General features: G+C 48.1%; 1 protein-coding gene across 2 annotated transcripts in view; it reads left to right on the top strand.

The window, feature by feature from the left end:
- Positions 1-12754, top strand: part of LOC135907699 (uncharacterized) — a 232016-nt gene that overhangs the window by 147385 nt on the left and 71877 nt on the right. Inside the window, exon 11 of one of the 2 annotated variants that reach the window (XR_010566091.1) lies at positions 9191-9321. Coding sequence is in view for 1 of the 2 variants with exons in the window: in XM_070524573.1 (XP_070380674.1) it covers positions 9191-9268 (78 nt within the window). In the remaining variant the exon portion in view is untranslated. Of the gene's footprint in view, positions 1-9190; positions 9378-12754 lie in introns of those variants that run through there. The other variant, XM_070524573.1, reaches the window with a different exon arrangement.

Raw genomic sequence — 12754 nt, 5'->3', positions numbered from 1 at the left:
TTTTATTCGGCATCAATGCCCTTGCACAGTATCAAACGTCATTTTTATCACAACAGCTGTGCATCTAGGATACGGGGAACTTTCTCTGCCGTACTCTGCGGTAATGCAATGCAGCATTTCTTATCACGGCGCCTTCGCTCCTTCTCTCATACATTTGCTTCGTTTTTCCCTTTCCCAGTGCAAAGTAGCCAACCAGGCTGAGCCCGGTTAAACTCCCTGCCTGTCTCTATGCACGTCTCTCTTTCTCTCTCTCAAGCACACGACACAGTATCGATGTCAGCATCGACTGACGTCTAGAATTTCACTGCAGAAGAAGAGAGCAAGGGTTGTCAGCTTGAATTATATAATAAGCAGATTATTTTGCCACCCTCTGCCTGTAGAGCTCTATTCTCGATCGATCACTTCCAAGGATACTTTTGCCGAAATAATCACAATTGCGGCGTGTCACTGTAGTGACGGGCATCCTGTCATGCCCTTGGGAACTAGGTGACGTGACACTACGCTCACAGGACTTGTACACACACAGTCACTTCTTTCTTTATAAGCGCTTCCGATCGGTTTAGCCAGTTGATGAGCGTGAAATTGATACTCTCGAAAGTGAGCTATCAAGAATACGACCATCTGTGTCTTCGCAAAAATTTTCCGCAGGAACTTTAACGAGGCGTCGCCACCTGCCTCGACCTTTACCGTCATTTTCTAGGGTATACCATACCAGCCTGGAAACCTAGATTGATCTCTGTTTACACGGACGGTTCGGTCTCGGAAATTTTGACGGGCGCCATTGTTACACCATCTCGATCGGTCGTCATCAAGTTTAAGACTTCGTACGTCACGACATCTACAGGTTCCGAACAGGCCGCTCTTCGCGCTGCTGTATAATAGAGAGAGAGACAGAAGAAAGGGGAAATGCAGGGAGGTTGACCAGATGGGAAGATCCGGTTTGCTACCCTACGCTGGGGAGAATGAGGAGAGGGTGGTGAAATGATTGCAAAGTAGAGATAAAGAAAGAAAGGAGCATAGACATACAATCACAGCCGGTCACTGTCACCGCATACCGTCACCGCACAGCACTGTAGCGCTTGCAGCACTATAAACATCTGTTCAGGCTTCAGCCGTTTGTCCAACTCTGTTGCCCTTAAAAACTGCAACAGTGCCCTCGTCGCCCTCCGCTGCGATCGCTTGTGATGTCGGCATACTAAATTAAGTTCCCATGCTAGAGCTATTTGCTCAAGCGCGCTATTGCGATTGCGAGCGATCATCTCTGTAAATTGTTGCGAGAACACTCACAGAGAAGGTACTGAAGAGTCTCCTCGCTACCACAGTCATCACACGAGGCGTCGTCGGCCCATCCGATTCAGAATGCAAAAGGCTTAGTGAAGGCCACCCCTAGCCATATTCGACAAAGCGGGCTAGCTTCGCGACGGCAAAGTCCAGCTGGAATGCAAAGGCGTAGAGAGGAGTCTAGGTTGTGCAGCCGGTTGTTTTGAAAACTTCCTGCGTTCCACAAAGAGAACGTGATATCACGGATGAGCATTCGAAGTTTTCTAGTGGCGTCTGTCCTTGATAACTGCATCAGCTCCTCTTCGGGGCCTTGAAGAGCCGACCGAGCAGCGTTATCGGCGTGTTCGTTCCCTGTGACACTGCAGTGACTTGGGAGCCACTGAAATGTCACGTGGTGTCCTTTCTCAGTCAAGGTATGGATTAGTTCTCTAATCTCGAATAACAGTTGTTCGTGTGGTCCACGCCATAGGGCTGATAGCAAAGACTGCAGTGCTGCCATTGAGTCATTGAATATTGGCCATCTTCGAAGTTGTTCTTGGCTGACGAGACGAAGTGCAGCGCGAAGAGCTGCAAGTTCCGCAGCCGTCGGTGTCGTTGGGTGACACGTCTTGAAACTGATAGTGGCGGCTTTCGCTGGGAAAACCACGGCTCCAGAGGAACACTGGAGAGTTGCCGATCCACAGTATAAATATGTACCTAGTCGGCGTACCTCTCGTGCAAAAGGAGCAGAGTTAGTTGTTTAAGAGCAGGGGGTGACAGCTCAGATTTTTTCTTGATTCCTGGTACGGTGAGTTGCACTGCAGGTCGAGCCAAACACCGTGGAGGAAATGGTGGCTAAGTTGCGGGGGTGAAGGCTGATGAAAGGGGGGTGTAATAATCCGAAATCGTAGTGCGAAATGATGCCTGCGGCCTTTTTGACGGTAGTGTTGCCAGATGATGGGAACGGGCACGGGCAAAGTGCCTAATGTGCACTCTCAACACTTCCACAGCAATGTGTGTTTGTATGGGTTGGTCCCGGGCGATTGCAAACCAAGGCAAACCCTGAGAGTCCGAGCTTGAATAGCCTGTAGAGCACGAAGATTTGTCTGGCAAGTGTTGGCCATTACGGGCAAACTATCTCAAGAAGCCCAGAAAAAGAGCCCTGTACAATTCCAACATGTCATGCACTGACATACCCCAAGTCTTTCCGGCCAGAAACTTGAAAAGCTGGGACATTGCTGTCAGACGCTGTTTCAAGTAGGTCACGTGAGGGCCCCATGTGCGATCTCTATCAATGATTATGCCAATAAACTTGTGAGTCTTCTCATAAGAAATTATCTGGCCATTTATTGTGACGGCGTAGGGTGTCATTGGTTTGCGAGTGAATCCCATCAGCGCATAGTTGTCTGACGAGATTTCAAGACCTTGGTTTTGGAGGTACATAGCTGTCAGAGTAGTAGCTTTTTGAAGTCTAGCACGTATCTGAGGACGTGTCACACCTGAAGTCCATATACATATGTCGTCTGCGTACATTGATTACTTTACCGCTGCTAGCAGACGTTCAACGAGACCAATGAGTGTGAGGTTGAATAGGGTGGGGCTTAGTACACCGCCTTGAGGAACACCTCGGTAGGTGTAGTGTCGTGTGGTTTGACCATCGCCGGTACACACAAAGCACGATCTCATAAAAAGGTAATGAGATTAATCCATTGAAAAACTCGACCACCTAGGCCAACCATATCAAGGGCATCGTGGATAGCCTCGTGGGATGCGTTATCGTATGCCCCCTTCACATCCAAGAACAAAGCTGCAGAGAATCTTTTGCATGACTGTTGATGCTGAGCATACGTAGTGAGATCAACAACACTGTCTACTGATGAGCGATCGCGACGAAAATCAGCCATGCAATTTGGGAACATGTTGTAGTGTTCCAGGTACCACTCCAGGCGGACAAGAATAATATTTTCCATTATCTCTCCCACACAGCTACCCAGCGCTATTGGGCGGTATGAGGTGAGTTCAAGTGGGCACTTGCCCTGCTTCAGGAGAGGGACCAAGTGGCTTGTCTTCCATTCTTCTGGAACCATGGCATCTTGCCAGGATATGTTGTAGAGATTTAACAGTTCTCTCCGTGCGCCTTCACTCAGATTGTTCAAGGCGCTGTAGGATATTCCATCTGGTCCCGGGGATGAAGAACGCCTGCATAGAGCAAGAGCCGCTTCAAGTTCCTCCATTGTGAAAGGAAGATCCATGCCGCAGTCACGCGAAACAGGGATGTCACTGGGGGCTGGAGATCCTGGAACGGTTTCTTGGCCAGCAGTCCTTGCACAAAAGTCTTCTGCAACATCAGCATCCAGTCGCCTCTGGAAGAGCGCCAGCGCTTTGAATGGGAAGCGTTGTTCAGGGAGGGAATGCAGACCACGTATGGTTTTCCAGATGTGGGAAAGTGGCTTTCGGGGGTCTAGTGACTGGCAAAACGTTGTCCAACGTCGATATTCCAATCTATCCATGCTACAATTAATTTTCTTTTGTAGTCGTCTGGCTGTCCTAAGGTCATCGATTTTGTACGCCGGTATCGCCGCTCCGCACGACGACGGAGTGTACGAAGCCGCTCCAACTCTATATCCAAATCTGTGTGCTTCGAACCGCGACTGTGTGCGTGGCGTCTCGCATTGCAGACTTAATTGTTTCCTCTAATCAAGAGGACAAGCCGTCTGGACAAGCATCTTCCATGGAAGAAGTAAAATTATTTTAGTCAATTAATCAAATGGTGTTCCGTGGGAAGGACCTAAACGTCCCTTTGATGATAAGGTACGTGGTAATGTGATCACTCCCGTGTGTCTCGATATCCAAAAACCATTTAACACATCTTGTGAAACAGCTGGAGACGAAAGCTATAGGTCAAGACAGCTGGCCATAATTCACGCCTCGTATAAACGTTGGACTGCCGTCATTCAGGAGTGCAAGGCCGTAGTTGCAGGCGACGTTTGCTAGTCTTTGCCCTCTTGCATTTGTCCTTGTGCTTCCCCATGCCATATGGTGCGCATTAAAATCTCCTATGATGACATATGGAGCAGGACACCGACAAGATGTTCGTTAAACTATTGGAATCAAAATTACTTGAATGTGATATATAAACGCCTACAATTGTAAACATGAGTTTTCCCTTTTTAATTGTTAGGCAAACATATTGATTGTCATGGTGAGGCGGAATCGGATGGCGAAAATAAGTGAGTTCTCGACGAATAAAAACGATGACTTTGCTGCATGCATCAGTTGTTGCGGACATAACAGCTTCGTATCCCGATATTCTAACTGGTAATTTTGACACGATAGGCTCACATGTGACAATGATTGGGGACAAATTGGAATATTTAAACTGATGAAAGTCTGAAAAGCGTGACTTTAGTGTCCTCTTGCTTTCCACTGGATGAATGACGCTGCCTTGACTTCTCGAAAGGATGGGCGATGGTTGGCCATGCCTCTATTCGAGATTCAAGCACTGGACTTAAGTGGTCCAGTACTTTCAGTGCACTTCGAGCAGACGTGGTTCCAAAGTTCGACAATATCACTCGAATAGCATCTATGAGGGGACGCAGCATTGAAATAACTTGACGATCTGTTTTGAGCGTGTCATCAGCGGTAGGAGTAGGCTCCCGAGCGGGCTTGACAATCTGTGGTTCTTTGGGAGGTTGCTGGCTCGGAAGCGCAGGCCATTCTTCTTGAGAAAGATTCCTTTCAGCTGACTTTCTTGTGCTGTTCAGCCCGAGGATGCGGGTGCTACAGTGGAAGGGCCCCTCTCCTTTCGTGTCTTTGCCTTTTTTGAGGAGGTTCGGTGACGCCGACACCGGATCGTTTCAGCAGCCTCCTGTGTGACGAATTGTCCCGAACCATTTGCGTGAGCACTGCGACTTCTTTCTTGATGCGAGGGCACTCCCTAGACGAGGCAGCATGGCAACCATTACAGTTGCCGCACTTTAGGACAGTAGCCCGGCAAGTGTTCTCCGCGTGAGGTTCAGCACACCGGGGACACGGTGACGAGTTTGGACAGACCCTCTTGACATGTCCAAGCCTAAAGCACTGATGGCATTGAAGAGGCTTTTGTACGAATGGTCGAACAGGGTGTCGGAAGTGACCGACTTTGACGTGAGATGGTATGCAGTCTCCTTTGAAAATCAGTTTAACGCAGCGCGAAGTTCCAAGGTGGCTCACATGCGCGATGACAACACCCTCACTTTCTGGTTTGACGAGGACAGGCAAGTCCGCGTTGGGAATGGCGACATCAATATAATTAAATACACCTGCTGTGGATGCATCGTCCATCGGGATATAGGAACGCACTTTGATGCGTCCTAGCTCCGAGATTTGCTTCAGTTTTTCGAACGCCCTCCCGTTGGAAACATCGATGGCGAGGACATTTTTGTGCGTATTTATCCGAATGTCCTTAATTTCATTCGGCACGACCCCTTCCACGAAAACAGATAGTTCTTGCCTGTTCAGCAATCGGAGGTTGTTTGAGGGCTGCTTGGGCGCGAACACGATGGTGTGAAGCCAGTGTTCAGGCCTTGACTTCAGAGTCACCGTGCTCGCTTGCGTTGATGTATTCACGTTGGCAGTCCTCCTTTTGGCCCTCTTTCTTCGGACAGAGATGAAGCTATCATTCGATGAGTCTTCACCCGACATGTATTACAGCTCAGTGTCCTTGGTGTCATTGAGCATGCTTCCTCTCTTCCTCGTGAAGGACGGCCGTGATGACCTCTGGCCAGGAGGGCCTCTGGAAGGCTCCGTGTCCATGGCCACAAAACCGAGAGCCGAGGAACCAGGAAATTCCGAAGATTTCGCCAGAAACCAGAGAACACAGATAGAAGCGTTCTACCAAGAAGACACTTCGTCGTCGTCCTATAATACGTTGAAAAAAAAACGTTGAAAAAAATCACCTAGCAAATAGGCAATATTTTGTGACTCGAAAGCAGCCCTCCAAAGCGTGCGAGGTTTACGACGTGGAAATTACGACCAACTGGTGTCCCAAGTCAACGAAATTTGTCATTGCGTTTCTGAACGAGGACATCATATAGTCTTTCAGTGGTTGCCGGGACAATGTGGCATCGTTGGTAATCACCTCGCCGATGATGCTGTCCGATGTGCCCAGGCTGGAGCACAGACACTTATACCTTTATCCAGAGTAGACGCTGCAAGAGTGCTTCGCAATCTCACGCGTACCATCACGTTGAGTTACTGGCATACTTCGCAGAACTCTAAATGTCGGTTATACAGCCTCGGCCCATCACTGAAAATGAAATCACCAACAGACCTTCCATGACGTGACGCAGCATTGATGTGTCAGCTGTGGTTAAGAGTAGCCTTCACTAACTCCTACAACTATCGCGTTGGAGCGGCGGACTCACCCGTGTGCGCCAAGTGCTGGTGTGAATAGACCGTCGATCATCTCCTGTGCCACTGCTGCCGCTTCTACAAGCAACGCCAGACTCTCATGTGTGCCTTGAATATACTGGACGATCGGCCATTTCCAGAAGCAAAGGTCTTGGAGAGCGGCTTCGCAGCTCATCAGCCTAGAAAGTCATTCGAGCTTTTCGACAGTACCTGACGGTGACAGACTTTAGTGCCTGACTATGGATACGCTACGCCTGGCCTATTGCATGTGAAAGTGTGATTAAAACTAATGTCTTATCTCTCCCCCCCTTTCTTTTACTCTCCCCCTCCCCACGTGTAAGGTAGCAAACTGGACAGTATAGTTGAGCTCCCTGCCTTCCTTCTCTCTCTCTTGATTGACTTGATATTTTCCTTTTGTGCTCCTCTACGCAATGAAGTATTTGACAGTACTTTGTTCTCCAAGTATACTTCCTATCGTAAATAGGTAATATCAATCCCTAATCATGACACCTTGGCAAGTCGCTCAGGTGTCTATATTTCTAATGGACATATCTAGTAGACGAGGCTCTCTACCTGCTATTTTTCTGCACACGTCCGTGTTTATTACTTCGTGTCTTGCAACCTGTTGGGCAGGATTTTATATGCTTTGCCTAGCTTGTGCTCAAGGTTGATGGCGGTGAGCTTAATCTGACGAAAACGGCTCGGCCTGTGTTTGCCGCATAATTACTCCGCGACTGTGCCGTCGGTCATGCTCACGTTATATAGGACATAAAAAAAGTCATTTTGCGAAGGCCTCCTGAGCACGCAGCTTAGTGCTAGTAGACCCTTTTCAGAAACGTTGAGCTGGCTTTCTAGCATTGCAGAGGAGCCCATAACATGACATCCATGCATATTACTAAATCAGGTGATGTGGGCGGGTGCCTGAGGCGAACGGTGGCAAGTGTAACAAAGACATTTCGAGCATTACTGCACACGAGAAAAGCATACAAGATGATTGAACAATGGTCACTTCAACGAAATGCTCACTGTCACTTGTTGCGTTCTTTTTTTTTTTGTCGACGAGGCATCGCGGGAAAACTGTCTTAGCGTTTTTGAAAAGGGTCTGCCTGTAATCTTATGATTTAAGACGTTGGAAATGTAAATGGTTGAGTAATGGCTGACTGGTTGTAAAGTGTATAATTGAATAAGACATTCGCAGAGTCTAGTCATTCGGCGTAACACACATAGTTTATATCGTGGCTTCTACAGATTCCCGGTAAAAAGTAGACACACAACCTCAAGAAAGGTTCATGGTTGGCACATGGAAACACTTGACAACCAAATATCGTTTCTTGAGAATTTGTTGTGAACAACGAGCATGTTCGGCGAGCGGAAACGTCACGTGCAGATATATTTGCATAACAAGCATGCTGAAGCTTTCACGCATCACACGACAACAACACTGGGAGCATTTTTCTGCTACTATTCGGGGCGAACATGGGAAGCAGGAGTTTTTCTCATATTGACCTCCTCGAAGGAAACGCATAGGAAACTAATAGTGAACTAGGAGGCTCTTTGGTAAAGATTTATCAACTACGAGCCATCATAACAGAGTGATTTTTCTATTTGTTGTAATGGCGAAAACTTCGTTGCAGGAGAGTGAAGACTGCCAGTCGCAGCTCACAGTACGTTCGGTTCGCATGAGCACAGCTCATGAAATAATTATTTCACCCACTGTTAGCCTCGCTTCACTGCAGTAAAGCTTCCCCATGTACGCGTAGTTGTGCATCCGTACAATCTTTTGTAGCAGCAGCATGTTGCATCGAACTACAAAGTGTTTAAGAAAGAACAAGTACAGATAAAACAAGATAGTGTGGAAATGGCACGCATATTTCGCTTTATGTCAGCGGGTCTGTCATAAAGCCTGACCGAAAGTATAATTACACACTGTTCATATCCAACATCATGGCTGACTCGTTCAAAATCGCCTTCGAGAGGCCGATAGGCACAGAAAATTAAGCCCTGGAACTGGCTGTTATTGTGTGAATATACTGTGGATGTCTTTTCTCGCCGTGTCATAAATTCAAGGGGAAAAAAGTGTACTTCGATTTAGGTGCGCATTTAAGAGCCCCAGAGGGTCCAATTTAATCCGGAGTCCTCCCTAGCGGCTACGGCGCTCCCTGTGTTGTTTTGGGACGTTAAACCAAATCGAGCAGGCGTGTCTTTATGTGTCGCAAGCCAGCATTGTGAGCCTTTGTGACACCTATGCGTCTTTTTCATGAATTGTGCGATGACGGGATGCGTTAGGCAGTTGCGCTTTCCTTTTAGCCGCTCCGCTTGAACAATTCAACGTTGGGCCTGCAAGCTATTCTGTGCGCTGGTCATCATGTTCGTGCAACAAGACGCTCCTCGGAGCAAGTGTTAATGCACAGAAAAGGAATATGGGACACAACTTGCGCCTTTCTTTCTTGTTTACATAAAGAAAGACAATAATATGGGCTTGCGCGTGGCCCGTATTTATACTCGGCTCGGCCAATGCTTTTTCCTTCTGTCAACGCAGCTTCGTCAGTACTTCTTCCGCATTGCACTTCGTGCGTGTGCCGTCTCACCTGTCTGCTTGAAGTTGTCTGCTCGTTGACTGGTTCACAAACGCGGGTGAAACATGTAAAGGCATCTTGAACTGCCCCGAGGGTAAGTGTCGGCGTCTCAGTTGCGTTTCGACCATTTCTGATTATTATTCGCGTCCTTGTACAATTTGTAAGCTTGCTTTGTCGACGACTCGAATCGAAATCTTTTCAGGCAAGTGTAATTTTGAGTCACCCATAATGTGGGGCTATAGTTAGCGCTGCCCTGACAGAGTAGTTGCTCTAAACAGAGCGAAACTCTCGCTGGCGTTCTTGAGTTCTTGAATTGTATCGCGAGACTTTTATTCACCCCTTGACACACCATAAAAGCAAGCATGGTATCACGGGTTGGTTAATATAAAATGCTGGGCTCGAACATATTAGCCTTGCATGACGCGTGGAACTCAGTGCTTGGTCAACTCCTCCATAAGAAGGGGATGACAGGCGAAAACCATTTCCGCAGCGGCAATCTCGACTAGCACTCGGTGCTGTCACGCCAGAGCGAATATGACTGCGGAGAATTCGCAAATAAGGTTCGTGAGAGCAACGCTTGCAGGTTAAGGCCCTGTATTATTTACGAACTGCGCATAAAGTCGCCAGTAGCGGCGGCAAAATGATAAACCACAGGCCAGTCGCCACGCTGTCATTGCCGGCGACTGGCGATTTGCGATTGTGCACACAACCTGTGCTCGCGAAGAATAGCATATGACGTTGCATCTTTCTTAGCAGCATGTACTATCGGCGTCAAATGAAAGTTGAACAGCGGAGCGCGTGGACCAAGCATAAATGAAGATATAGTGCGCGCCATCCAGTCATCAACATTGACAAGCGCGCACATCCGATTTGGCCGCACTGCGCGATGCCCCTCTAGTGAGATAATGTCGCTTCTGTTCTGGTTCTTATAATTGAAAGGTAGAAAATGAAAAATAAAAATGAAGCTAGAATATTGCAGTTTACGGCGAGTCTTATCGCACAGATCGACGAAACAACAAGCGCTGTCGGCGCGAAGAGCGGTGCGCGTTGTGCAGTTTGCACCGTCATCGCAAGGTAGATTCGCCCGCGCGGTTTGCAGCTTGCACGCCACATTCGTTCTTTCGATCGGCAAATTTGCGCTGCGCGGCATCGCTGGCAGCCGCGACGGCGGCCGGCATGCCGAGCGCGTTGTGCCGAATGTGCGCGCCTGTCAATGGTGATGGCTGGACGGCGCGCACTATATCTTTACTTATGCTTGGTCCACGCGCTCCGCTGTTCAACTTTCATTTGACGCCGATAGTACTTTCGTGAGCAATATGAGGGGGAACACGGGAACGCCAGTAAGCTATCGCCTCGAACCCTGCTATGGGTGATACGTGGCGGCCGCCGTTGGAAACAAAGTGGAAAGATGGACGGTGTTCTAATAACTGTTGGCACTCTTACCATGCCTCACATTGTACAAAGTGCGGAACTTGGCATCGCAAGCGCACATTAATAAATCTGTTTGATATTGCGGTTGCTGATAACTTTGTGCAACGAAGCGTGGCCAATAGCAGCAATGTTTTGAAGCGTAAACATTCGAGAGCTACTTCCCTGGGAAATCTGTCCGGCTGTCTGGAACGCAGGACACGATGCGCTCCATAGGATGTGCATCAGGTCCTATGGGGGTGTATCTGAACATACCTTACGCTAAACGCAGGAACGCTACGCCTAAGAACTGCGCTCTCAAAAAAAAAAAAGAAAAAGGAAATCATGCCTGACAAAAAAAGACTCGCTGTAGGTCACTGTGCACGTAACCGTTTTACCGGCTATCGGCGGCCAGCGAAATGCCGTAAGCTGCCGTTTTCGACAAACATAGGCGTGGTGGGAGTGCTAACAGTTAGCGGAAGAGCGTCCCTCTTTACCCTCTGTTTTCGACAGCGCCATCCGCGTATCGCTCCAATTCGGTTTCGAGGCTGCCCCACGTTCGCGTGTCCCCGCTCATATTGCTCACGATAGTACGTGGCTTGCTCTTCGTTTTTATTTCAATGTAAGGAGCTTTTGTGTGTCTGTATGTGTGTGCATTTGTGTGTGTGTGTGTTCGCAGTTCTTTCGCGCTGAGTCATAACGTGTCATAAGATAATAAATTAGCAGTAAAAGACGCCACAGCAGCGAGTGACGCCTCGCTGCCCACATGCAAACGATATTTGCTGACTACACAAACACGCACACTCGTACGCAGAAGGTCGGAGCGCAAATGAGCAAGCTTAACGTTGAAAGCACTGTATTCGGTCTGGTGCAGAGTTTAGGTTTCATGTTAGACGATCCGAGGACGAACGAACACGGTGTCGTGTGCTGTCTCCCCGCGTCACGAACGAGAATAAAAAATAAATAATGCCAGACTGCTGTTCCCGCTTAGCGATCAGGAGGTTGTTTAATGCAATAAAAGTGTTGCATAACAGGCGTTCCTTGGTTCAAAAAAAAAAAAAAGCGTGGCCGCGGTCGTCAATTGCACGCGCACGCTTCCACCAGCTGCAGGGTTTTCCTATAGCCGCCGCTTTTCGGCGTTCCCCTTCCTTAGTTGCGCATTTCAAATGTAGAACTAGGTACGCCGAAAACCTTTTCCCGGCACTCACTATGCAAAACGAGTACATTTTTGTTGTTCTTCCAATGTATTAACACGTATGATATGTAATACACCTAGCAATATGTATTTGGTAGGCCTGGACGACAGACCGATTGAGCTTGCGATCAATCGACTAATGTTTTATTAGCGTTGTATTTTTCACTAATGAAACAGTCAAAGTCGCGTTAACGAGTCTGTTCACGGTTGTCTAAAGAGAGTTTCCGCACTGGCAAGTAACGCCGACCCAAACATAATGGGTGCCGAAGAAGGAAAAAAGAAAGGAAGAAAAATAGACGTTCTCAGCCGAAAACGAGAAGCCAACTAAACCCGGCCAGCTGCGCTGAGAGACCGCTGTGATCAAGGGACTTGTCACTTGTGCATGTCTGGCGTGGCTTCAAGTCCGCAGTGGGAATGATGCAAGACAATCGTCTAGGGCGGAATGCGTGCTCTTGTTCTTTTATATAAGTTTTCTGCAAGTCCGGACAGCCGCTTAATATGCGAATTGATCGACTGCGGTTTGGTAATCAGTATAGGTAAAATGTTTCGCTAGTGCCTATTCTTAATTTGTTTATCGGCGTCTGCTCGGCGAACTCGTGCAGCGATGTTTATTCTCCGCGGTAAATTTAAGTTGATGCCGGCAGGTGGATATCGCATAGAGGAGGCCCACCCGTTGCTCATGCGCTGTGCAATGGGTGGCGAAATGCGCTGCGGATTCTTGGTGAGGTGTTGTGACGGGATAGGCATAGCGATTGGCTTTTCGGAGGGGTCAGACACGCGTCGGTAGAAGTGCCCAAATTCAAAGGTGGCACCAGAGAAAGAACAGTCGAACACACCGCACAATTTCCAGCGCATACATTTGTCTTAAAAAAAAAACAAAAACAGGAGATTGTACTCGCCGTTATGCAAGAGCTCTTTCTGCGTG

Source organism: Dermacentor albipictus, chromosome 1, assembly GCF_038994185.2.
Source record: "Dermacentor albipictus isolate Rhodes 1998 colony chromosome 1, USDA_Dalb.pri_finalv2, whole genome shotgun sequence".
Taxonomy (NCBI): Eukaryota; Metazoa; Arthropoda; class Arachnida; order Ixodida; family Ixodidae; genus Dermacentor; species Dermacentor albipictus.
The sequence above is the reverse complement of the archived record's forward strand: the minus strand, read 5'-3'. Positions and strand labels throughout refer to the sequence as shown.